General features: G+C 40.8%; 1 protein-coding gene across 3 annotated transcripts in view; it reads left to right on the forward strand.

The window, feature by feature from the left end:
• AFF4 (ALF transcription elongation factor 4) overlaps positions 1-27,934 on the forward strand; it is an 85,197-nt gene that overhangs the window by 31,147 nt on the left and 26,116 nt on the right. The window contains exons 2-13 of one of the 3 annotated variants that reach the window (XM_084838814.1): positions 1,403-1,490; positions 1,917-2,043; positions 8,673-9,464; positions 10,992-11,036; positions 13,484-13,570; positions 17,712-17,748; positions 19,659-19,707; positions 21,612-21,632; positions 22,688-22,742; positions 24,121-24,158; positions 24,404-24,566; positions 26,345-27,268. In XM_084838814.1, coding sequence (XP_084694940.1) covers positions 1,486-1,490; positions 1,917-2,043; positions 8,673-9,464; positions 10,992-11,036; positions 13,484-13,570; positions 17,712-17,748; positions 19,659-19,707; positions 21,612-21,632; positions 22,688-22,742; positions 24,121-24,158; positions 24,404-24,566; positions 26,345-27,268 — 2,343 coding nt within the window. In that variant the 5' untranslated portion in view covers positions 1,403-1,485. Of the gene's footprint in view, positions 1-1,315; positions 1,491-1,916; positions 2,044-8,672; positions 9,465-10,991; positions 11,037-13,483; positions 13,571-17,711; positions 17,749-19,658; positions 19,708-21,611; positions 21,633-22,687; positions 22,743-24,120; positions 24,159-24,403; positions 24,567-26,344; positions 27,269-27,934 lie in introns of those variants that run through there. The other 2 variants (XM_084838813.1, XM_084838815.1) reach the window with 2 other exon arrangements.

Consider the following 27,934-nt stretch of genomic DNA (forward strand, 5'->3'; position numbering starts at 1 on the left):
TCAGCCCCGCCCTCCACTGGAATGAGGTCCCTGAAGAGCTTCTCTGAAACGGCATCTGGCTGTCAAGCTAAAAGAAGTTCAGCACCCCTGATATACAGCTTATGCAGGGATCAGTCTGTAAGAGGGAGGGGTGGGTTCACTATAAATATTCTGTGTAATAAATAATTTGCCATATGTATGTTGTGAAGAAACTTTTCATCTTGCCCCATCAAGCATTTGTAATGGCAGTTGTACTTGTTCATCTTTCTGGAAATTTGGAGGAGGGCAAGCTACTTATGTTTGTTTATTTATTTATTTATTACATTTATATCCCACCTTTTTTCCTCTTCGAGGAACCCAAGGTGGCATACATAATCCCTCTCCTCTCCATTTTATCCTCACAACAACAACCTTATGAGGTAGGCTGGGCTGAGAGTCTGTGACTGGCCCAAAGTCACCCAGTGAGCTTCCATGGCTGAGTGGGGACTAGAACCCGGATCTCCTGGCTCCCAGTCCAACACTCTCGCCACTACACCACACTGGCTCTAGATGCTGTACATTAAAGGATCTCTGTCTATAAGATAAATGAATTTTGTGGATTATCCAGATGCCAAATTCCATTTGCTTGTTATGGGATGATAACATATGCAGATATCAAACCACTGGACTTATGAAAGCAGTTGGTTACTGAAGCTGATAAGGGGTTGTATCTAACATGTGAATAGACGTCTGCTTGTGCAGTGAGGCTTTCCTGGCACCTCCTCCCCACTAAAGCCTCCTGCACTCTCCTCTGCTCGAGAGGCCTTGGGTGTGGCATGGCTGTGGCCTTAATGGGAGGGTGCATCACTGAAAATTGGGCAAAGGTAGCTTACGTGTGTCTGTCGCTGTTTGCCATCATTCCAGATGGCTTTTTGGGAAAGAAAAATTGTGGCACTTGTGAGTCGATCCTACCCACCCCAATTTGCCAGGATTTTTGCCTTCCCCCTATCACTGAAATTCAAGCTAAAGCTCAGCTTTAATTGAAAATAATCAGTGGTCTAAACATGAAACAATCTTAGTGTGTTTTTCCTTCTTTAGATATATGACTAAGTACATGACTAGCACTCAGTGCATAGTATTTGCAAGCCTCATTGTTAGTATCATCTACTTCTTAGCTAAGATTCTTTCTTGCGCTTAAGGGGAATCCTTTTACACTCTTATGTTAGATTTATGACTTATATTTAGACCAGTAGGTCAAATAAAGCAGGGTTCTGTTGAATCAGATTTCTGTAAACCCATTCTTCAAGGGAAATCTTCCTAGTTCTTAATCCATAAGGATAAGTAGCTCCTAATTCTGTGAGGAAGTATAGGCATTTTTAGAGGTTGTTGTAACTTTGGAGATGTTTACTGAAATTTGTATTTAGAGTAGAAATGTCATTTTTAGGGAACCTAGAAACAGCAAAGCTGAGAGCATGCTACGGAGGATGGACACCAAGGAGGCTCTGTTGGGGACAGAAAGAAAGAAAAATGAGGTAGATCCAAAGTAGATGGCAATTGTTGTATATGGGGATGTGTGTTCATAGGCTTACTGGTGGGAGGTAATTTGAATGATATAATCAATAAAAAGAAAATGAGTTTAATTTTTTAATTTTGATAAATACTTTTGATTCTACTCTCATTTGGCCTTGTTTAATTATGCAGCTAACACGATCTAAGAGTAGGGGGTTGTTTAAAGAATGCAGTGTGGTTTTTCATATCAAAATAATTGCATAAGTTTTGCCAGTGTCATATCTGTATGGCAAGTTGTGATATAGAGGCACCACTGTTTTAAAGAAAACCCACTGGAGTATGCCTAAAGAGGAGGGGGATTATCTACATACTGTAAAGGGGGCAAAACCCCTTCATCACTTGCTTTCCCTCTATATCCTTCTATATAATCAAATTGTTTTTGTTCATAGCAACATGAACCGTGAAGACCGGAATGCGCTGCGTATCAAAGAAAGAGAGAGACGTAATCAAGAAATTCAACAGGGTGAAGAAGCCTTTCCACCTAACTCTCCTCTCTTTGCTGAACCATATAAAGTTGTAAGTGCATGAGGTGTTTTTTTTAAAAGCAGTTTCACATTCCAAATTGAGCTTTATCTTAAATCTGACTAGTGGGATGTGCTTTTATGAAAAATTATGAATAAGTATAATTTATATAGCAGCTCCAGGTATTATATTCACAACAGTCTTGTGATGTAGATTCATAAGGGGTTTGAATATGAGAGAGATTTAGACCTTGTGTTCTAGATATAAGTAAATCCAAAAGTAGGATTATTATGATTTTGGCATTTTTTAAGTATTTGGTGCAGAAAGACTGATTACTAAAATTTTACAAGCCTGGGCTTGATGCTGTCATAACAACAATCATTTTAAAAGGGAGAATTAAAGACTTCAGTATGCCAGTATCCACACTTGAACCAGCTGAACACTCTAAATCTGAAATGGTAGAATAAAATTATACCTCAAAATATTTGCAAAGATAATTGTTACGGTGTATTTTTGTTTTGTAGCGAAAGAGTGATTCAGGATATTAATGTTTCTGAGTTTCTTGTGCCATGTGTTCTGTAGATCAGGGTGGGTGGAAGGTAGATCTCCAAATGTTTTGGCCTTCAACTCCCAGAGGCCTCTGCCCACATGGCCAGTGGTCAGGAATGCTGGGAGTGCAAAACTCCTGGAGTTCTACTTTCTGCTCACCCTTGCTGCAGATGACATGTAATTGTTAGGGATTGATGTTTTTAGTGTCTGGCTCTTTGTGTATATCTTCATTATTATTTATACTGCTAACGTCTTCTTTTCATGCAGTTAAACAACATCTAATTATACTACTCATGACTAAGATTAAAGCCATACTGTGGGTTTCAGGATTACAGAAATTTGTCAATTTGTGAGAATTTGTGAGATTTTCTTTTCCATTTCTTTTCTTTAAGTGCTAGTACTGTTTTACGAAGCTGCAACTATATTCCTATACATACCTTTTATATTTCATTTACATACCTTTTGACCAACAGATTGGTCAAAATTCAATTCTTAAATTCTTATTTGTTTCTGAACCTCTTCATTTGTTTGTTTTTACTAACAATGATATGTTCTGCATATCCCCAGATTTGAAAGTTAACTTGTGTACATCTTTGTCTTATCAGTTCTCGCTGCTTTAAAACCCTTCTTCCCCTGATACTCTTTTCCTTCTCTCTGGTCTTCAAGGTGTGGTAACTTGACAAGCAATAAAAGCTAATTATTTTGGACTGTCTTTTTTCTTCTTCAGTGCAGCCTTTTATTCATAATAGCACAAAACAGTAGTTTGTGGGCTTGCCAGAATAAGTGTGCTGCACTAATACAATATGTATGTAGGCAGGCTGGTGAAGAGTTTTTTCCCCAGTTTTTGTGGACTAGGAAACTGTTTGCAGTTGCATGATAGTCTCCTTACAAGAAACCCTGTAATATGTACGTGTAGTAGATCCCACTCTATATTCTTGTTTAATTTTCAGTTAATTGCCAACTCTTTGAATACATGGTGAGGAGTTAGCCCCTCCCCATTGCACTCTCGGAGATCCATAGCAGGGGGAAAGGAACGTGATGAGCAGACCCTTGGCCCTCCTGTCTCACTTCCGTGTGTATAGATTGAGGAGGAGAAGGGGAAAGAGATGCATGCATGAGACGTATGAGGATGAGGGCATAATGAAGTAGCTGTCCTGTTTTTCTTTCCTCCTTAGTGCTCTTTTAAAAGCCATTTCAGATATTTGAAATATTATTCTAGCATTTGTCAAAATATGTTTTGTAGGCATGTTCTATACAGATGGACAATGTGGGAAACTCAAAAAGGACTAAATTTCTCTCCCCTACCCACTCCTAAGAGTGACCGGTATTAATTTCAGATAACAATCACTGGAAAGAAAAACTTAAGCCTTATTTGCTTCTTTCAACCTTTAAAAATATTGAAAGGAGATGAAGGAGAATGCTGAAGCTGCAAGAATGAAAAGTGTTCCATTTTATTTCAGTTTGTTTTTGTAATCTTGTTATTTGAAACAAGATGTAAAATACATGCATGATAGAAAGAGGCAAATATAGTATGCTGAAAGATTAAACGAGTTAGAACCCGAACTGCCTCGAAGCAGCCATATTAGTGGAGGTAGCATATAATTAATCTTTGGTGTTTGAAGAGTTACCTTGAAGAATACATTCCTGTCTGTATTTGGTCTAAATGTACAACATCCAGGAATTGCAGAGTTTCTGTTCTTTGAGTGAGACTTCTGTTTATTTATTTATTTTGCTTTGCTGGAGTTTCACTTGATTTGTTCTTAAATGTACATTCTATGTTAGAGGTTTTCAATGTTTCCTCTGACATAAGATGCTTTCAGAGCCTTCCAAGCGGACCAAATATAGCTTGGCAGGCAGCACTCTTTTTCGTTTTGATCCCAGAGCCTTGCAGATCCTAAGTGAATGTGGCATGTCTTAAGGATTTCAAAGGAAGGATCCTGAAAGCCCCTGGAAATACCTTTTGGCCCTTTGTAAAGTCAGTCAGCACAACAAACGAGGACCTGTATGTCTTGCAAGTAGAGATGTATGGATTTTGTTAAATCCGTTCCCTCTGTGTTTTGTGAATTGTCAGGCATCTTTCATTATATTGTTTGTTCATTGATGCAATCTGTTTTTTAAACCAGAATTTCATTCTACTTGTGCTAATGCACACTTGCACACATGTGTTAATGCACATCAGTGCAAATGCAAATTGGTGCAAATCCCCCCCCCCCCCGTAAAAAAATAGGTCCACAAGTCCACAGAAACCTCATGGCTCCGACAAACATGGTCAGCTGCAGAATCCGCAGGTCAGATTTATAGAAATCCAAATTCATCCGAACTCATAGAAATCCAAACTCATTTGAATCTGTTGTGAATTTCTTTGACATCCCTACTTACAAATTGATGGACCTGCTAGAGGGGCAGATTGCCTCTTCTTAATTCAGTAAAGATATACATAAAATGTGGTTAAGGTTTTTGCAAAGAATTTGCCTTATTTTGTGCATTACTGGAATGATGAACATAATGATTGTCTTATTATTTTCTTTACAATGCTGTTACACTGACTGGGTTCAGAAACATGATGACCCACAATGGGTTAAATAAGCCACCATGGGTTATTCAACCCATCGTTGGTTATTGTGTTGTCAGGAATTATTTAATCTGCAATGGCCTATTTAGCTGAAATAACTCACTCTGATAACCCATGGTAAGGGTTATTTAACCCACAGTGGGTTATCGTGTTGTCTGGTGCTCACCATGGCTTATTCTGATCACCTACAGAGTTGGCTGGCAAGAGCAGCCAAAACCACTGCGGCAGCTCTGCGGCAGACTGCAGAGCCCTTTGTCTGAGATCTGACAAGCAGAGCAGGGACACTGCAGCCCAACAAGTACAACTTTCTCTGATAACGTGCTACTGTTAAAAAATGACAGTTTTCCCTGCGTACAATGACAATCTTGCACTATTGCACTATCCCATTAGAGTGAAGTTACCCGGTGACAGGCTTCCCTGATCACTGCTTTGAAACTGCACAACATGGGAAATAAGGGAAAATACGGGGAATAAGGAAAAAACTGCTCACTTTTCCATGAAGAAGCACAGTTTCACAACAATCCACTACAGCATCTGGATGCTCCCCATGAAGGCATCCCACCTATGCAATTTTGACCCATTCCAGCAAACTGTCAGGGAATTATAGCTCCCACCACGTTTCCTGTTATGCACACTTTGCCTTGAAGAAGCAAAATGGCTATGGGGGGAGGTGCGCAACTTCGCTATATCGCTACAGTGCTTTAGTGACTTTAACACTATATAGGCTTCTTGCCAGCAATGGGAGCGGGGGCTTTGCGCAATTTTGCTTTAGTGCTAAAGTGCTATAGTGCTACAGTGAATAGAAGCAGCTCAGCAAGCAATGTCTGTGAAATGCGCAATTCCACTTTATGGTCGTTGATTTTGGACAATAAAGGTGCCAATGCCAGCAATGGCTATGGGGGGAAATGCACAACTGAGGGGTTTGTCCCGATTCTGCAAACTCCCAAGCGTTCATTTGTGCCACCCCCTTTTTGGTGCACCCAGAATTTTCCCTTTTCTGGGTTAATTGTGCAGGGTTTTGATGGTGCATCGGGTGCCTCCCAACTAGGAGATGCTGTGTGTGAAGTTTGGTCCTGATCCTGCAAACCTCCAAGGTTTTATAGCTGCCACCCCCTTTTTGGTGCACATGGGATTTCCTCTCCTTTGTGAGTAATCACATAGGGTTTTGATAGTGCGTCAGGTGCCTCCTGACTAGGGGAGCCTGTGTATGAAGTTTGGCCCCAATCCTGTAAATTTCCAGTGCTTTAGAACCACCACCCCCTTGTTGGGGTGATGCTGGAAGCACTGAATTAAGCCCCTGAACTTCACCCCACACGTCTCCCCTCTGATTGGGATATTGTGGAAGGTTAAAACAGGCTGCTGCAGTGTTGTCAATGGGTGAAACAGCAGTACTGCTCAGGCGGGGAAAGTGCAGCAGGACAGCAGGTGGGGGAATGGCTCAGATTACACACAGTAGCTTAATAAACTACTCACGCTAGTTTAATAAGCCTGGTCGTGTGGCAGGGCATCCTGGACTATTTCAAAAATAAGCTACTTTGAGTAGCTTATTAAGCCACCATGGCTTAAAATGACATCCATACGTGCCCTATATAAAATGTCACTGTTTATGATGTATACATTTTAAAAATTCTGTTTTTTTTTAAAGAGGTGTTTAATTATCTGACTTCTAATCTATTAAATTTATATTGAAAAGCTGGAATGAAAGAAAAGGATACTTTCACAAGAACAGGATAGTTTACAACTTAATAAAAAGTAGTCACTCATTGCTAGAAGGACTCACTGTCTTTAATATTTTTGGCCTAAGTCCATCACAGAGTTGAGCATATATAAGCCTATTTGTTTCAGTGGCTTAAATCCAATGTCAGATGAGGCAACTTGCCCTTGTTTTCCTTACCCCTGCAGCCCCCATGCGCTTTCTAAATCTGCTCTAAAGCATCCCTCAGCCCTCCAGAGAGGCAGGGCTCCAGAGGGGAGAGGAAAACATTTCTTCTGGCTGACAGTCAGAATTGGATGCAATGACTGAGTTTAAGCATGCCTACGTCTGTCTTGGAATTGTTTTTTATTTAACACATTTTTACCCCAAACCTCCCTTAGCTAGAAAGGCTCACGGAGCAGCTTACATACAATCAATAAAAACAAGACAGTCTCAACCTGCAGGTTTACAATCAAAAAGGACAAGACACAAAATGAAAAAGGGATGGGGAGGGAAGCGGGAAAAAGCAAATGAATGTTCACCGGGTCTGATGTGGAATTACCCTGCTTCCCATCTCATATCCCTCTGCTTCAGCTTGCTGGTGACAGTTGAGGGAGGAGTTTGATTAAGGTGGTCTTTCAGCGGGTGGCTGAAAGGCCACTGCCCAATAGCCAAAGAGGTTTGGCTATTGGGCAGTATAGAAATGTAAATAAATAAAGGCCTAGCTTTTCATCAGATCTCACTCTGCTGTGGCCTGCTGGAATTTAGGCCTTTGTTATGATATTTAGGAATGTGGAATATACTTGAAATAAAATTATTTCAAAAAACATACTTTCAATATGATAGAAGATATAATTGGTATTATTTTCAGTAATATGCATGGTAGAGGGAACCATGAAATCTAAGGCCTTCTTGTGGCTGTTTACCTCCAGAGCTTACTTTGTCAGTCCTACCAGTTCATCTATGATTAAAATTGGTACCAATTAATCAGTTAAAGTTACAGCTCTGTTTTCTGCTGTAAGCATTTTAATTATCATTAATTACCACTTGTAATAATTATACATCACTCTTTTGGGTGGATTGAGTGGTTTCCAAATTAACCTTCCTTTAGGTACAAAATTGTCAGGGGTGCCTATGAGCATAGGCAGTAGCAAAGTAGCTCAGATTCCGAAGAGGAGCCTCAAAACATGGGGGAGGAACTTTCCCAGACTCTTCTAGACAGGGAGAGAGAGACTTCTCAGGTTTCAATAGTCTAGCTGGACGGAGAGGACCTCTCTTCACACACCCCTATGAGAGATAGCGAACAGGGATTGGTGAGGCTTGGAGAGCCTGAATTCTTAGACGCCAGACACAGATGCAGAGCCAAGAGAGAGATGGCAGGGGTAGAGCTTAGGCGATCTGCCCGATTGGCCTGGTGGGAACAGCCACGCATAGAGACCTCAGGAGATAGAGGGAGACCTCTAGGTTAGGAAAGCGTGCCCGCCTTTTCTCAAACCGTGGGCAACTTTCAACTCTCGTAGCTTCCCTTTGAACTCGCTGAAGGCATTTTCTTTGTAGAGTGTGAGTTACTGACAGTTTGCATCTGTATGACCCATTGAAGTAAAAGGATTAAAGAGCTGTGGATAGAAGCCTCTTGTCTGTGTTTTGATTTGGGTTATGAAGTTTACAGCAGGGGCAAAAAGGGAAACCTGACAAAAATATAACCTGGCTGATATTTCAGTAGGTTGTTGAAAATATGTAGGTAATTGGCAAATATGTATTATTATTCAAAACATTCAGCTGACTTAAATGTTAAATTATTTAATAACTTGTGGGTATGCAGTGTATTTTAAAATGTATTTTTGCATCATGTTTTTATTTCTCATACAGACCAGCAAAGAAGATAAATTGTCTAGCCGTATCCAAAGCATGCTTGGAAATTATGATGAAATGACGGATCTTATAGGTGACAGGTCCCTCCAGAAGATTGCTGGAATTCCCAAACCAACAGTACCATCAACCCCAGATGAAAAATCAAACCAAAGTTTATTTGGTGATCAGAGGCACAGTACTGGCTCTCATCAGAGCAGCAAATGGACGCCTGTAGGTCCAGCGCCTAGCACTTCTTCTCAGTCACAGAAACGGTCCTCAGGTTTACAGAGTGGACATGGTGGCCAGCGCAATAGTGGCAATAACACTAGCAATAGTGGGCAGAGGCATGATCGTGACTCATATGGCAGTAGTGGGAGCAACAGTAGCCGCAAAAAAACACAGCATGGATCAGAACACTCAAAGTCCCGTTCTTCCAGCCCCGGAAAACCATCTGCTGTTTCTTCTCTGAACCCCAGCCATTCCAGATCTCATGGAAATGATCATCACAGCAAGGAACATCAGCGCTCCAAATCTCCACGAGACCCTGATGCCACCTGGGACTCTCCTTCCCGTGTAACTTCATTTTCTAGTGGTAGCCAGTCTTTCCCTCCGTCACTGATGTCAAAGTCTAATACAATGTTGCAGAAGCCTACTGCCTATGTAAGGCCTATGGATGGTCAGGAGTCCATGGAACCAAAGCTATCTTCTGAACACTACAATAGCCAGACTCACAGCAACAATATGAATGAGCTGAAGCCTAGTAGCAAAGCACATCTAACAAAGCTGAAAATTCCTTCTCAGCCGCTTGATGTAAGTTGTGTGTCTGTGTTGTTTTTTTTTAAATACTTACAGAATGAAAAGGGTGATTATGTGCTCATTGTTCCCTGAAAATAAAATCGGGTTGTTCAGTGGATGAAGGAGACTTACTAGAAAACTACTTCCATTTAAATTTAAATTCGAGCATAAGAAGCAGATTGCATCTGGACCAGGGGTAGAGAACCTCAAGCCTGGGAGCCAAATCCAGCCATCTGGGGGTTTCCTGCTTGACCCCACTCCCTTCTCCCCAAACACCACTCATTTGGTAGTTTCCTGGCTTTTGTGTGGTTTTTTTCATTCTAGAAGGGAAAAATGCCTCTCTTAAAGCTTAGTTACTGGCTGTAAGAGCTTTAAGCTACAGTATGCAGGCATTTTTTATATTTTTGCCCCGCTCATTTTGCCGTTGGCCCCACCCACCACTGGAATGCCCCCCCCCCAGCTTCTTTGAAATTGAATTTAGCCCTTTGGCTGAAAGAAATTTCCCATCCTTGATCTAGATTTTTCCTCCTGTGCATGGATGGTCTCTTTCCATCTGCAGAAGGCTTTTGATCCAGTGAAGGAATCCCACTGGCAGAATGGGGGAGGGGGCAATTTTCATTGATTTTCCCCTTGCAGTCATCCATGCCCACTGAAAATCTGTTCCAGAGGGTTGGGAGACCCTCAACAACAGATGGTGGTGCTAGGAACTGCAAGGGGGAGGGGGGAATTTCTGCTGGCAGGAGCATTCTGAGTGGATGCTTCTGCTGATGGAAGCAAGGTCTGGATCCAACCCTCTGTGTTTAAAAAAGAAAAAGTGAAAACTTGTACCATATATTAAAGATGAATTCAAAACTGTAACTTGTGTCTGTTGCATCCCCCTGTTTGTGTGATAATCTAGGGACATCTATGCCACAAAAACTGGTGTCACTACTTTCCAGTTTGTGTACTGTGGGATAAGATTAAGTGAGAATAATGATATTTGATTTCAAATATGAAACACATTTGCATATTTGTTTAATTAAATGAATTTGCAGTTTTAATTAAAGAACTAATTCTTCATCGATCCAGGATTTTCTGCTCTTGGTTCTGAGGGGAGAGGAAAAATGGACATGAAAACTGGGTTCCACAAAAATACTTTTAGTACTCCAGTCTATGAAACAAGGTCATTAAAATTATATTGCTTAGATTACTGTTTTGTCTCCAGGATTTAAAAATTAGATAATAGTTCAAGTCGCATATATTTAAAGGGCATTGAATGAGAGATTAAAAAGGTAAGCATGTTAACAGTTTATTAAAAGGGGGTGGTCATAGAGTAGATTTTCATTCTCAGTATGAAAGCTGCAGCTCTAAGGTTGTTTTAACACATCTACGTCTGTCTGATTCTTGTACCTTAATGTATCTGTTCCTTTTGGATACAACTTTTGGATGGAAACCCCTGAATTTGAACCACCTCTAAGGTGACGTTAGAATCACTGATTTTCTAGAAGTGTTAGAATATTGAAATATAAATAAGCCAGTTAAATTCTGAACATTGATTTATAGGCATCAGCATCTGGCGATGTGAGCAGCGTGGATGAAATTCTAAAAGTAAGTTGTACTTGTATTCTGGCTTTTAGGATTTTCTTGCTTAAGTGTGTAGATAACTTTTCTTAATTTATTCAGAATAAATTACCTTTATACATTACTTATAATTTAATGGGTTGGCTCCAGAATCATTCCTCTATCCATGGAAGGTTACCACTGGCAGAGTGGGACTTCTGTGACCTGTCCTCCCTCCTGTAGCCCCCCGCATGCCTTCTAAATCTCCAGAGGGCTCCCCAACCCTCCAGAGGAGATTTGGAGAGCGCATAGCAGGGAGGAGAGGATGTGGAAGTCCCATTCCACCAGCCATTCCTTCCGCAGGTCGAGGAATCTTTCTGGATCTATCCCCATGTGAATACTCGTAGGAAAAGTATATCCATATATTAAATTAGTTAGCAGTGAAAGCCATAGATTAAAGAATTTGTTTTCCAATGGATTAAAGAATTTGGATTTTATTTAGGCATGTAAATAATTTTGGTAGCGATTTACATACAAATAATAGGTTGGATCCAGTCTTTGTCATGCTTAGAGCAGACCCATTGAACTCAAAGGGACAAGTAAGTCAAGACTAATTTTATTTAAGTGGGTCTGCTCTAAACATGACTAAGTCTGCACTGAAGTATCTATTACTTTCTAATAACTTCATTTTATTAGGTTGGATCCAGACTTGGCCTTCATTTGTGGAAAAGGGACCAAGAGCCAATAGAGGCTTCCTGCTAGGAAGCTGGGGGCAATTGTTGCCAGTACCCACTTCCCCCTGTAGTCCCCAGCACCACATCCCATGTTGTTCTGGAGGGTCTCCTGACCCTCTGCAGGGGCTTTTTGAGGGTCCTCAGGAGAAAGGGGAATCAGAAAAAAAATCACCTCCCCCGTGCCCCCCTTCGTGGAGGCGTCCTGTGAGTGAAGTTCTAATTTATTATTTAAAATATTTTTAAACCACGTTTTATTCTTATGGATATGAGAGCAGTGTTTAATGGTTATGACTAAAGTGAATTACGTCAAATTAAAAAATACAAAGACAAATAAAACAAAACCTCCAGTAAAACAATTCAGAGGCAGTTACAATAACAGAGCAGGCTAATCATAACAAACTTAAAATGGCTGTGCAAATAGTTTCTGGCATTAGTTTTGACCTAGTGCTGAAAAGATTGTAATGTTGGCACCAATCACAGCAATATGGGAGGATATTCAACAATCAAGGCACTACAACAGGAAAAGCTCTCTTGCTTGTTATATAATGTATTTCCCCTAATGAGGTAACATTGAGAAGAGTTTCAAATTAAGATCTGAAGAATAAGCAGATTGATATATGGAGAAGCGTTCATTCAGATACTTGGGTCCCCCCACCAGTACCTTGAATTGGGATTGGAAGCAAATAGGCAGCCATTGTAGCTCCTTCAATATAGGTGTATTATGATTCTACCTGGAAACACCAGTTAGAATTCTGATAGCTGTATTCTGCACTGATTGAAGCTCCCAGGTCATCTCCAAGGGCTGCCCCATGTATACATTAGCTTAGTCCAGTCAGGAGTTAGAGCATGGATCCTTGTGGCCTCGCCAGAAACATTTGTAGCTGGAAAACCAGCCAAACCTGGTAAAAGACACTCCATGCCACCTGGGCCTTCAGTGACAATGATGAATCGAGTATCCCAAGTTATATACCTGCTTTTTCAGGTGGAGTGCAGCCCCATCTAGAACATGCTGTACACCATTTCCGAGACATGAAAACCACTCAAGCCCCCAACTTGTCAGGATTCACCATCAATTTATTGGCCCTCATCTAGCTAGTTACTGAATTCAGACATAGGTTCAGCACCTGCACAGCCTTACCTGACTCAGATGACAGAGGGAAATAGATTTCATGGGTAGTATGGAGCCAACCCAGTGAGTTTTTCAGAATTACAATTAAGAAAAAATTAAAAACTTATAAATGTCTTCCCCATCCCGCACTTCTGTTGCCTACTCTTTAAAGGCTAATTTTTTTTGGTTAGTCCATATAGCGGGTTCATTTAAGTCTCACGGGTTGTGTCTAATGATGTCTGTCTGCCAGCAGAATCTATACCGCTGGAAGAATGGATTCCCCTCTGCAACCCCCTTCATGCCAAATCTGCTCTCGGGGTTGGGGTGCCATCTGGAGCGAATTTGAGGGGCACACAGGGACTGCAGGGGTCAGGACAAGAAGGGGAAGTCATGTTGCATGAGTGGACGTCCACTCACGTAATGTTGGATGGAGACCTAAATATATGGTTTTATATTTGTTCAGCTTTCCCAGGTTCACAGGACTATCAGTTATTTTTTAATTCTCTGAACTATCGTGCTGTTGAGCAGTCACTGACAGCTTTGTAGTAATGCAAATATTTTCAATATTTAAATTTAAATAAGCTTTGCTTTCTGCTTTGCATTAAAATAGAAGTATAATGGTGTTGCATATCTTTGGTCTGTATCCACAACAGGAGATGACCCATATTTGGCCACCTCCGTTGACTGCTATTCACACACCTTGCAAAACTGAACCTTCGAAGTTTCCATTCCCAACAAAGGTCAGTGAACAGCGCAAACATTATCATGACTGTAGTCAGAAGATTAATGACTCTACAATTAGAAAAGCTCTGTTTATGGTTCACGATTTTCATAATGTGATTGTAATTCTTTAGTTCAGTATTGTGCACTCTCCATTTGTATAGGCATCATCTTATTTTGTGCTCTTGAAACTTCTGTTCTGCCCCCCCCCCCCTTAATTCTTCTTGTCTTTTCTATTGAACTTGTTTGGTTCTTTTATCTGAAGTCTAATCTCGACCAAATTTCCATACATGTCATGCATTCAGTTTTTGGATCCCTTATTGGGGCATATTGTCTACTAGCCCTTTAGTGTTGCTGGATCGCTTGTGGGGGTATAATGTCCACTAGCTTTCAAGCATTGTAATCATTATATGTTTGGATCTCATGTGTGATACATATGATTATACTTCGTAATAAAATGTATGCATGATTTTTGCATACATTGTAGAGTGTAGTAATACATCACTTGTGTGCTTTTTAGCACTTTCAGTTGCTTGGATTTCCAAATGTTGCCTTTATTTTGTTTTGTTTCATGCATTCAGAACATTAGGTCTTATGAATCATTCAAATTCTTTTCCTATTAGGAATCTTCAACCATCCTGTTTCCATATATAATAATTTGTATCCTTTTAGATATCTTAAAATCTTTTGCAGCCTATCCAACAGAAGTTATCCAGTGTTGATTTGTGAGACTTATAAACAGCAATTTGTAGTGAGCAGGTGGCTGAGGGTTTTTTCCCCCTGTGGTAACCTTTGTCTCTTAACAATAGCCTATCACAATGGTGGGCAACTTATGTGGCCCTCCACATGTTGTTGGACTGCAACTCTCACCAGGCCTCATTGGCATAGCCAATGGTGAGGGATTATGGGAGTTGCATCCCAGCAACACCAGGAGGGCCACACACTGCCCACCCCTACCCTATTAGCGATCCCTGTTTGTATTGTAGGCCAGTAACAGGCAGAGACTTATAATTGTCCAAAGGATGCTAGTGTCAGGCAGGGCTTCTAAAGGTTCCTGAGTGTTTTATAGCACATCTGTAGTGCAGGGGTGAGCAACAGGCACCCTGTGGACAGCATGCAGCCCTCCATGGTCATTTGTGTTGTGCCCTGCTGCTACCAGTCCAGTTGCTGTTTGGCAGGCTGGCAGGAGTCTGATGCTGCAGGGAAAGAAGGCATGCAAGGAGTCATCCCCGTGTGCTGTTTTTCCCTGGAGAATTGTTCTTCTGCCAGCCCATCAAACAGCTGTTTGGTTGGCTGGCGTCAGCACAGTGCTGCAGGAAAAGAGGGTGTCCGTGCACTCCGGATCATCATCTCCGTGCACTCCTTTTCCCTGGAGAATCACTGCAGTAGGCGAAGTTAAAGCCTCCTCCCCACCACAGCGCTCTTCAGCAGCATCGCTACGATGGGGGGAGTCTTTCACCTCATCTGAGCAATGCTGCTCAATATTGCTGGGATGCAAGGGAGGCAGTTGAAGCCTTCTCCACTCCAGCAATCTGCAATAGTATTTGGGGTGTGTGTATGTGTGTGTGGGCTATGGGCACCCAACCCACATCCTATGTGGCCCTTGACCTGAGGGAAGTTGCCCACCCATGCTATAGTGTATCAATTATTTTTTAAACTTTGAACATTTAAACATTTTAGAACATTTGTCATATTTATTCTATTCAAATGGGTTTTTTTTATTGTAGTGTATTCCTCCCCACTTAAGAGGCATCCTCTTCTGGAAAAAAAACTTGTAATTTCCTTTGCTCAACTTCATAAAGTCTTTCTGACAACTCATCAAGCAAATGTAGCATGTTAACTTTGGTATATTCCTTCAATATCATGTTTTAACTGATCCCTAGAGAACAAACATGATACAGTTGCATTTCTTGACACTTCTGTTTCTGGCTGCCTTCAGCCTTAGGCAAAGATTTATGGATTATGTAAATCTGTTATATATGTTATTTCATTAACAATACCTTTCATGGGGCTCAGTTACCTAACTTCAAGTTTTAAAGTAGCTATATGAAGTACCAGCAGCAGTGAATTTGCCAAAATCATCTTATGTGGCTACCAATGGCAGTAGCTCAGTTTGGTCAACCTATATCACGTCCTTCATAGTGTTTTTATAGGTTCCATATAATCAAGCCTATATTTTTATAGGTGCCATATAATCAAGCATGAGCATACAGTATGTATATCAGTTGCCTAGTTCAGGCTTATAAATAGCCACATGATTATGGCAAGTAAGAATTTCCTCAGAGCACAGAAACTTTTGTAATTGGGAAGAGATGGTGCTTTTCTAATGCTTTTATCTTCCATGCCATTGATTTACTATAAATGGTTAACATAGTTGTGTGTTAGAACACACAAGGCTACTACAACTTTGTTAAGGCTAGTATGTTTTCTGGACTAGACTGCAACACTAGCCTAGTTGTGGATTGGTGCACATGGTTTGCTGCTTTGCGATGAGTTTAGAGTTTAAAGGCACAACCCTCTCAGGTTGCCACCTGTTAGAAGGAAGCCTCCAATCTTGGAGGTTTCTGAGTATCCTATGCCCTGCCAGGCTGCTGCCAGCAGAGCAGGAGGACCAACAGAGGCAATTTTCGCCTCTCTGTCCTCCTTTGTTTACATTTCCTTCTTGACAGGCCTCTGTGCCCATCTAGCGGATTCATTCTGCTGGGGGCAGGGCTGGAGAGCCCATAGGATTTCACATATCCCAGCCTCTCCTCTCCCTTCCCCTCTCCAGCCTGCTCACAAGAAAGCCCCTCTTTTTGACCTCTTTGAGGTAATCTTTTGTGACTTTGGAAAGCAGGTTCTTTCCGCTGATGCTGCGAGGGGGCGGGGAGAGGGATTGGATCTTTAAGTCCCCCTTCCAAAGTCATAGTAGTGTCTATGGCTTGGGGTGGGGATCTGAAAAATCCTATGCTCCCTGGGACACTCTCCAGGGTTCATAGGATAGAACCCTAAGTAATTTTCTGTAAATCCCAACATTATCCCCTTTGAGTTCTTATTTATGAATGTTTCCTCTGATCTAAATATTGCCTAATCTAAAAATAATCCTGCCAACAATACACCTGGTAAAATTTAGCATTAGTACAAAGTTGACAGGTACTCACTCAGTTACAACAACCAAAATTCTCATTTACTGTTAAGGAAAATGTTTTAATTCTGACTACCTTGTAACAATTCCCAGGTCTTCTATATGAAACTCCTTTCAATTACTGTTTCTTGAAGCAAAAAGTTTGGTATAAAATTTCCCATAAAGCATTTGGGCAAGACTTTTATGTCTAGACAATAGACAGCACTGTCTAGACAGTAGACAGACAAGAGCAGAAGTTGTGTGTGTGTGCACTTTCTGATAGAAGTTATAACACTGATTTAACTAGTGGTGTTAACTCTTTTATGGTGTGTTCACCATGGCAAAGTACTGCAGTAGTTGTAACTTTGAGGGAAGGGTGTTGTAACATCAAACCGAAGGCTGTGTTCTGCAGCAGTTGTAATTTCTGAACGAACTTCATGGGTATCCCTATGTAGAGTTTCTTATAATAATCTAATTTTGAGGTCACTAAGACATGGATAAGACGTCTCTGTCTTCCAGTAGCAGATCTGGCTGGTGTACCAGTGGAAACTGCCCAAAGGCACCCTGGGCCCCAAATGTCATCCAAGAATCTAGAAGTAAAACTGGATCCAGAAGCAATCCCAGCCTGCCAACCTAATGTTTTAGAGAGTGCAATCCCATCTACAAGAGGCCTCTCCCTTTCTCTTTGTAACCACCCACTATAACTACTTTTATCTGGATTGAACTTAATTTTATTCACACATCTTATCATTGCACTAAAATACATGTTCAGGGATTCCACCATGTGAGTTTGTTAAAATTATTTGGGTAAGAGAATCTGCCAAGTAAACAACACCTTAATCATTGGAAACCAAAGGTAGGTTTTCAGGATCTTCTTGGTTGTGAAGTTTGGGGAAGGTTCGGATAGGATTGCATGACACTTTAAAATTTAAAGGGAGTCATTATTTCTAGGTGTGAACTTTCCTAAAAATTAAATGATCAAAGAAAAGCATATCTAAAGCTTTTCCTTTTTCAGTACTCTCTGTTAAACAGATAAGTAACTTCTTATATTCTTACAGGAAACTCAGCAGTCTAATTTTGGCACTGGTGAACAAAGTAAGTGTGTGTTTAATTTCTTTATGTATTGAATTATTTATCTGCTTTTTAACATTCAAATACCCTTTGGAATGTTGTGCTTTCCCCAAGTAAATGCTTAGTAGTGATTTGTTTGTCTGCTTGGGAAATTAAAGACATAAATCAGATTGTACACTTATTCTTATTTTATCTATTTATAACCTTTTTCTTGCACTTATTACTAACATATTATTTGAAAACATTTAGTGAACTGCATTGTGTATGACTGTTCCCCTTAGAAATTTCTATTGGCTATTTAGCATTTATTGAGAGATTCTTGTAATAAATTCTGAATGTGACAGCTCTTTGTGAGAATTATGGAAATCAAATTGGTTAATGCATCCTGTAATCTCTGTAGGTAAGAAAGATAAGTAACAGATCAACTTCACTTCTAGCCTGCTTGTGTTTTCCTTATTGGGGCATAATTCAAAGCAGATACTGCTTGTGTCAGAAATTTGTGTGAGACTGCCAACTTCTCTGCCCACGGAATGCTTTCCAGTCTTTAAACAAAAGCCGTTCTTTAAAAATTGGCTTTTTGCAACATCAGACCATATCTTCTTTAACTTCATTAACTAATCTGATTAAGTAGTCAAAGCAGAAGTGGTTATTCTTAGACTGTGGGTGCTTCCAGATGGAGGGCCCCTGGCACTAGCAATGAAAAGGCATTGTGCAGCTGTTCCATCTTTTTCCCCTTAACGGGTTTTCTGTGTTAAGGAACAAGATGGAAGAAGCGGTAAGAAAACATGGGAGGGTCACGTGTAGAAGATGACAACGTCTCTGCCCCCCCCCCAGTAAATGTTCATGAATGAGGCAGTCCACCCTGTGCATCTTTCAGTGATATACATAAGTGTAAATATTCTCCTGTTGAGATAGAAATGAAGCTCAAAGCAATATACTTTAATAGCGAAGTCTGATTTTTAATGTCAAAAGCATTTGATGTTTTAATTTTGAGCAACATTCTAGGATGAGATATTCTGAAATGCTCCATATTTCTTTTGTCTTTGGGAAGGAAAAGTATTGCTCAGCCAGTGTAGGGCCGAGCTCATAATGAAGCTGCTGTTAAAACAACAGCATTACCAGCTAAATGCATTAAGTAGTTGCATAAGATAAAAATAGCACATTTTTGTCTGGAACAGTGTTTTAACATACATTAAGAGAGCAATCCTATGGCCACTAGACACTGTCTAGAGGGCCATAGGATTTTTGGGGTTCTGGGAACTGAACTCAGTTCCCAGAAACCATGCTCCCCTCCCCTACTGCCTCATAGGCAGTGCGGTTCTTGCCAGTATCCACGCTCGGAAACGGAGCGTGGGGTAGGCGAACAGGGGATGTTCCTGGAGGTGGGGAGGGGAGGAGATTGCGGAAGCCGTTTACATGGCTTCCTCTGCACCATGCAGGCTCCCCGCCTCCCACTCCAACATGCCCTAGCTAGACAGCCAAAACTGGCCATCTAGCCACAAAAGCAGAGTGGGGGGAGTGCAAAAGGGAATATCCCCTTTGTGCTCCACCCACCCTGCATAGGATAGTTGGTCGCTTCTGACTTTGGAGGCAGCCAACTGTCCTGATAGGATTAAGGGAAGAATTCATTTACAGTTGAAAACTAAAAAAGACAGGCTACTGCATCCCTTCCCAGTCTCTGAATTCTATAGTTGATTTTGATATTAGTCTTTCAGCTCTGGCTCTTTTAATCAGGTTAAAAAATCAGGGTTCATGTACATCAACAGGACTATGTTATACAGTATCTACTTTAGTCGTGTCTGAGCTAATGTGATGGATTAGCCCCGTATTGCAGTCTCCATGTGAGCCATCCTTGCTTCCAAATGTGTCACCTTGGATAGTGTATATGTTTTTATAATTTAATTTTAAGTTATTTTCTCTCCCCACCCCCTCAGAAAGATACAATCCTTCATCAAAAACTTCTAATGGCCCCCAGTCTAAATCGTAAGTGTGTCCTATGTGTGTCTTTGCAAAATTTACAAAAATACTTGTGAAAATTTATGAATGCTAGAAATGGCCATATCAATTCATGGAGATATAAATGTTTCAAAGAATCTGCATAGTTGCATAGTACGTCACTTTACTTTTAATTTCTTCATGTACAATGCATGATTAAGGGGAAAGTGGAAATTCTAATTAAGGTCAGTAACTCAGTATGGGACCAAGAGGTGGTACTTTTCAATTACTTAATGCACAAGACTGTTACTGTCACATGAACTTGCTGTGCCTAGGTGCACTTAATTCTGAATACTTTACTTCACATCCCTGTAAGAATGGAGTCTACCCTGGAGGGAGAGGAATGATTATGGCCCAGGGCGCCACAATTTTTGGCTGGCCTTGGTAGCCAAACCAAAAGTTGTGATTTCCAGGGCACTGCTCCCACCCCTTGTCCCTGACCTTGACCTGCAATCTTTGTACAAGGTCAAGGGCAATATCTGCATCACTCTCCAGTTTGGAACTGGAGAGGGGGCTGGGGTTCACTCCTAGCAACATCCTGGAGGCTGCATCTGCTTTTCAGTTTTCCAGGTTAATTCACATGGAGCTCTGAAAACATGACTGTAAGCCCTTCATTGGAGCTATCTAACAGTTCTGAAAGCTAACCATGAATACCATTCTTGGTTTTCTCATAACCTCTGTATATCTAGAATTGGTCTGCTTGACACCCCTCCCCGCCCCCCAACCTATCATCATGCTCTTCCCTGTAGGTTGCCACACCCAGAAATGTGGCCTGGACTGCTGGTAATTTAAAAAAAAAAAGATTTAGGGAGACTGACATTGTCTAATCTTTAATACACTGTCCATGCACATAGTGCTTTATAAAGAGTAAGAGGGCAGGTCCTTGCTCAAGGGGCTTTCTATCTAGAAAAGTGTGGTACAAGAGGAGATAACTGGCTACATCTCTCTTTAAACACTTCTTTTTAATACCTTTTGTGGGAACGGCCTGGCCTAAAATTACAGAAGAATGAGGTAGTAGATCTTTTCCTGTATTTAAAACTTCCTGAAAATAGAAAACTAGCACAGCAGGCAAACAGCTGTGTTGGAACTTTTCTCCCCAACGTGCTAGTTTTTTGTTTGTAGGGAGGTTTTTGTGCGTGTGACCATTCAAACTGGTATTCCTCACATGCAGCATTTAAATGAAGTACAAGTCTGAAGTGGGTACCATCTATTCTATCAGCTTTGTTTACATCTCATTCTACTGCATGTATAGACCTAGCCCAAATGCAGCCAGCTGTCAGTCAAACAGCCTACCATGGCGTGTGCAGGCGGTCATTTTGAATATTCAAACCGCGGCTTGTCGTGTCGTCTGAACTCAGGTGGCAGGGGTTGTGGTCCAGACCCATGGCCTGTTCTATTATTTATTTATTTGTTACATTTCTATCCCGCCTTTTTTCCTCCTTAAGGAACCCAAGGTGGAGTACATAGTCCTCCTCCTCCATTTTATCCTCACAACAACAACCCTGTGAGGTGGGTTGGGTGGAGAGTCTGTGACTGGCCCAAAGTCACCCAGTGAGCTTCCATGTCTGAGTGGGGACTAGAACCCAGATCTCCCAACTCCTAGTGTAACACTCTAGCAACTACACCACACTGTTCTAGGGTTTTGTGAGGGTTCTTTAACTGTCCACAACCCCCACCACCCCGGTTCAGACAACATGACAAGCCACGGCCACAGCTTGAATATTTAAAAAACCTGCCCAGCATGTGCTTCAGCTCACCGTGGCTTAAATAAGCCATGGTGGGCAGCAGTGATCATGTGAACTGGGTCACTGCCAAACAATGTATTTTAGTTTCTACTCCAAAACTACATATTAGGTTGAAGAATTTTAACTCTATTTCTGTTTTTGTTCCAGATGTGAATCGAACCAGACAGAGTAAGATGCTATGTTTGTTACAGTGATGTCAAGTGTTGCTCTTAAATTCTTAATGAATTTTTAAATTTAATAAAATACAAGTATTTTATTCAGGTTTGGTTGTATATACAATTTAATTCAAATCCCAGAGCTTTCATAGTAAAACTTGACAAAATTTAAGTGTTGATTAATATACTGTAATGCTGGTTAAATACATTGTAATGATTCTTAAGCAAATAGTGATCCTAAAAAGGGTTTACTATTTGTGACATAATTTCTGCAGCCTATTATGTTTGTATTCGGTTGGAACCCTGATTCTATGGGTGTTTCATCAGCAACTGCACTGGTGCAAGCCAGTTGTCATATTGCAATCTGATGGACTAGTATTTTTCGTGTGAGCCCCCCCCCCCCCCGTTTTTGTCCACTACCCTTTTTGATTTGGCCTGTGGTGGCACCTAATCTTGAGAGTATAGGCTAGATTTTTGTTCATACTGTGTTTGCCTGTGTTGTCTAATATGAGGTATGGGCATTTGAACTCGATATTTGTGTTTTCAGGGTAATGTCCATGTGTTATGGTAGCAGTATTGCATTGGTATATGTGGGGTTGCTAGCCTTGGTAATGTGGATAGGATTCTGCTGGATGCTGCTTCTCCTGTATCCAGCCCACAGTATGTTTCTTCTTCTCCACTCAAATCTGACCTGCATGGTACAGATTTACTGGTGCTGTTGCACCATCCAGTGTTGTTGCACTGATGCAATGCCTTGCATGTTCTCCTTGTTCCACCAGTGCAACACCAACTCATGATGCTTCCTGCTATAAATGCTCTTGCATTTGATCCTATCTGCTTTTTGCTGTTTACAGCTGACCATAAAGTCAGGGTGTCTTACTTTCTTCTGTCTCCCTTGTAGTGATGTAAGCATTTCAGATCTTTCAGTATGCTTCTTCAATGGAGTATCACTCCATTATGAAATAGAGGAAAGTTAATGGTATCATCATAAATTAGGTTAATTTCTTAGGATATCATGGTCTGTCTGGTAGAAAATACAAAAAACTGTTTCTTTTCCCCTCCCTGTAGTGTTCTGATAAATGACTTGAAACTCAGCAGCAGTGAAGACAGTGATGGTGAACAGGTTATTATTATTATTATTATTATTATTATTATTATTATTATTATTATCTATCCTGCCTTTCTACCAAGCTACACAAGGGGGCTAACAGCGTAATCAAAACAACATAATGCAAAGTACAAAATATAGATTGGCGAGAACAAACATTAATATTTAAAAAGCAGTTAACCCAATTTTAAAACAGCAGCACAACTCACAATAAAATCAATCTTCTAGAAAAGCCTGCCTAAATAACATCATCTTCAAAGCAGGCAGTGATGAGGCCACACATACTTCTCTCAGGAAACCATTCTAAATCTTGGGCACCCCAACTAAAAAGGGCGTCTGGCTACCCACCTACCCTATCTCAGGTAGCAGCAGGATTTCTGAAATTGAACAAAAAGGATACGATTCTTGTGGTATCCTAGTCTTTAGGCTGTCTTCAAGGATAGCCACATGCATTACATATTACAGTAATCTAACGAAAGCATGAATCGCCAGGTCTGATTCTTCAGGAAAGCACACAGTTATCTTACAAGGCAAAGTTGGGGGGAAAAACAGCTCCGGGGCATGGTACTCTCAAACTGCAAACGAGTGTATTTAAAGCGTTTGTTAGCAACTCTTCAGCCATGGCTCCCAAAGCAACTTACAGATAAGACATAAGACCAAAAATACAATAAACCATACAAAATGAACGAATTGCAGCAGGCAACACACACACAAAAACTAAAAGGCTTGGACAAATAAGGGTTTGACCTGGTTGTGAAAAAGAAAATAAAGTCAGTGCCAGGTGAACCTCTCAGAAGTGAAATTCAAAGACAAGGTGGCACAACAGGAAAGGCCCTGTCTCTGGTCAACATTTGCCTTAATTCAGCTGGTGGGTGGGGTGGGGGGAAAGATACAGAACAAGATATCTGAAGCCAGTCAGTGCTGTGCAGGTGCAAGCAGGCTAACTTTTAAGTACCCCATTCCCAAGCCATTTAGGGCTTTAAAGGTTAAAACCCAGCAGTTTGGATTGTGCTTGCAGATGGACCTGTTTCAGATAGGTGCAAAAAATACTGTGGTGAGAGCATAGGAAGAATAGTTGAGTTGTTTTGAGGGTGTAGGGGAAAATACTTATTTGCAAATGAAGACATATCAGTTGACATACAAAGCCTGTCAAAAGTCATTTGAAGTACTATAACCCTCCTTGGATGGCTGATGGATCTCACACTGATGTCTAACTTTGTTTGCTTTTAAACTTTGGCAAGTTGTACGATGTATTTCTTAGTTTTCATTTTTATACATGGATGTTCATGTGGATTAAATGCAGTTAAATCTATTATTCCAGTACTGTTAATCAGTGTTTTATGCATGGTACAAAGATGAAGATGCTAGTTTGGATCTTTTCTTTTAATTACAGGACTCTGATAAGACTGTGCCAAGAGGTACACCTGGAAGGTAGGTATACGTTGATAATCTGACATTATTCAACGGTATTGAACTGGTACTGGTGTACAATTAACCTCTGACATGTAAAGTTTGTATTTAAAGAAAGGGCCAATTAGGACTTCATCTATAATGATGTGTTTTCAACAAGTTGGGGAGAACATTTTTTTTGTAGTAGACATTTGGGTTATATAACCTTCAAAGTGTGGGTAATATTTTAAAATTCTATAACTTTGTTCTACCTTCTTTTCCCTCAGTAACTCTGAACCTTCTCAGCATACAAGTGAAGGGGCAGATAATTCTAGGGATGATTCAAGCAGCCATAGTGGATCTGAAAGCAGTTCTGGTTCAGACTCTGAGAGTGAAAGTAGTTCTAGTGATAGTGAGGCTAATGAGCCATCACAAAGTGCATCTCCTGAGGTAGGATTTGTTTCTTTCATACTATAAATGATATACCAATATCTATGATCTCAATATTCCTCAGATATGTTAATAGCACAGCAATAACTTGAAGAAATTGGGTATATGAATGTTAGAAGCTTGAACTGTTTATCTACATATGAAGCTTACTCATGTTCAGTAGTTATCCACATGAGTGTGCTCTTTGGTTTGTCACTTGGAGCATCCAACATAAAAATACAGTTACTTTAATCATCTTCTAATCCAAATAAAAGCCTAGTTCCAATTAGCCGATCACAAGATATAACATAATTCCATCAATCAAACACAGTTGATTGATTGCCTATCAGTTTGGAAGCGAAGTGGGGCTACCCAAAAATAAGTTCAAGATTTTTACGTACTCCAAGGACTTATGAGATATGCAGAAGTATATACATTTGCCAAGCAAAAGAAAAAGGAATTAGAAAAACTAAGCCAAACACCCCTGTGAGCAATGTGGAATGTTGAATCCATTGAGATAAGAGTTGTACTACAAAACATCTGAAGGTCATAAGGTTGCCTACCCCTGCTTTAGACACCCCCCCACTCCTCCCTGAAGGCAGAAGAGCTGCCCATAGAAAACAGAGGAGTAATCCAGGATTTTAGCGCAGGTGTGATTGGTCAGCAGTTTCTATCTAATCACCACCACCACCAAAACTAGTAGCAAAGCCAGAAGTTCCTGTCTTTGCATTCAATGCGAACCTGGCAGTTCTCTCTCCAGACAAGGAGATGAGCTACTGTAGAATTCTCTTATCAGCTCAATCTAGCATAGACAATGGTAAAGAATTATGGGAGTTGTAGTAGTCCAAACCATCTGGAGGGCAGCAGGTTACTTACCCCTGTTTTAAAGGAACCAGAGGTTGGACACACTGCATGAACCCATCATGTCTGTAGTTGAGACACAGGATGTTAGATATCAGTTTGGTGAAGTGGAGGAAAATGTGGGGGTACAGAGAATTAGCCTGCTCAAACCCCTAGCAGTTTATAATAGGTATTCTGGAGGGGGAATTAGGGTTGGGGGATATGTGCCATGAGTTTAAAAGCTCCCCTCCTGGTGCTATGCAGGAATGTTCCAGGAGGAAAGAAATGAAAGGAAAAAGTATCCTTACCCATTAACATCCCATTCGCCATATAGCAATAAAACGCTCAGGTTCAAGGCTGGCAAGCAGTCAGAGATCTGAAAATCACAAAAAAAGCTCCTATTCCATGCTTTAAGGAGCCCTGAATAGGAATGGTCCACTTAGCAGGTGGGGATACACTGCAACATTTTGTAGCAAGTCCCACTTGTTTGTTTCATAATGATTGAGCCAGCCATGAAGTTTGACACTAATCTGCTTGTTGAGGGGAGCAGCTGTTGCTCCCAGGTGAGCATACAAGTATGAAGCTGCTCCTGCTGCAGTTCCTTGTTGAGTAAAGCTAGCACATTGTGGCAGCCCTCCCCTTCCTTTTTATATGAGGGCTAGGTGCATACTTCAAAACTGACAGCCACCTCAACACTTCTATAGGTTTATCGTGATGTATTTTAATTTTTGATTTTGTAAACTGCTTAGATATATTTTTAGATATGATACACAACACATAAGATGATGATGATGATAAATAGCAGCATGAGCAACATAATGGAAGGCCAATCCCAAATTTGCAAGGCTGTAATAAAACATTCCTATTTATTCTTTGGTGCAGTTTATTAACCACCCAGGAAGTGGGAGGAATGTAAAGCTTTTTTTTCCATTTTAAACTTCCCCTTTTCTTTCTTTTAGCCCGAGCCACCTCCAACAAATAAGTGGCAGCTTGACAACTGGCTGAACAAGGTGAATCCACATAAAGTATCACCAGCTTCTTCTGTGGACAGTAACATCCCGTCAACACAAGGCTACAAGAAAGAGGGTAGGGATCAGAGCACAGGGGGTGGATATGCAGATCAAACTGGATCTAAAGATTCCATTTCCTCCACTCCTGGAAGAGATTCAAAAGCCAGCCAGAAAGGATCAGAGAGTAGTCGCGGTAGACAAAAGTCACCCGCTCAGAGTGACAGCATGACCCAAAGGAGGACTGTAGGTAAAAAGCAGCCCAAAAAGGCCGAGAAACCATCTGTGGAAGAGCCCAGAGGGGGACTGAAAATAGAAAGTGAAACTCCATTGGACATGGCAACAAATATACCCTCTAATAGACACAAGGCAGCCACAAAAGGCTCCAGAAAGCCCAACATAAAGAAGGAGCCCAAATCTTCCCCTCGGCCTACGACAGAGAAAAAGAAATGTAAGGTTGCAATCAAATCCACACAGAAATCTAAGGAATTCATAGAAACGGATGTCTCAACCTCTGATTCTGATGAGAATGAGAGCCTGCCTCCTTCATCACAAACCCCCAAATATTCTGAGAGCAATAGGACTCCTGTTAAACCCTCCACGGAGGAGGATGACAGCTTTTTACGGCAAAGAATGTTCTCTCCTATGGAAGAGAAGGAACTCCTTTCACCGCTCAGTGATCCTGATGAAAGGTATCCCCTTATTGTGAAGATTGACTTGAGCCTCTTAACCAGAATACCAGGAAAGCCTTACAAAGACACAGACCCATCAAAAATTGAGAGGAAAAATGTGTCTGAGAAGCATCCGAGGGAGCCCCAGAAAACATCCTCTGACAAAAGTTCCACCAAGGGCAAGAGGAAGCATAAGTTATGTCAGGTCAGTTTTCAGTATGAAGTTTTTGTCTTATGTAAATGGAGTGTTCGTTAAGTAGTCTTTAAAGCTGGGGGGTCTCTCTATGTAATCAAGCTTTCATAGAATCATAGAATGGTAGGGTTGGAAGGGGCCTACAAGACTGTCGAGTCCAACAGAGTTTAACCAGCTGTTTTGGGAAATATTGAGAGCTGATTTAATATTAATTTTGGCAAAGCTCATATGCACTTAGTTGAAGAAATTTTAACTTCAGTTCCATGACTTTACTGAGGTGAAGAGAATTTAAAATAAGGGGAAAAAGACATAATTCATTGTGATGTGATCGATGAATTTGAGTTCATATTGCCATCATACTACTGAGGTAACCAAAAGGTCCTAGTGACAAGTGTTGCCAATAGTAGTTCAATCAGTAGCCTGACCAAAATGTATGCTGGTAATTGACGTTATATTTAATCTGATGGGACAAGGTATCTACTAGGCAATAATGCATATGCTAAATTGGGATCTAACCAACTTAGAAGTTAGTGAAAGATGGCAAACAACACCCCTTACATGATTTCCATACAGCCTGAAAGGATTTAATTCTTGTACATCATTAGAGATGTAAAATTTCCAGAAATTTTGAAAACATGGAGGGTTGGGGTTGGGGGCGGGGACAGAAATGTTGGGGAA

This window comes from Heloderma suspectum, chromosome 2, assembly GCF_057233095.1.
Source record: "Heloderma suspectum isolate Gila_16-S chromosome 2, 16-S_ref, whole genome shotgun sequence".
NCBI lineage: Eukaryota > Metazoa > Chordata > Lepidosauria > Squamata > Helodermatidae > Heloderma > Heloderma suspectum.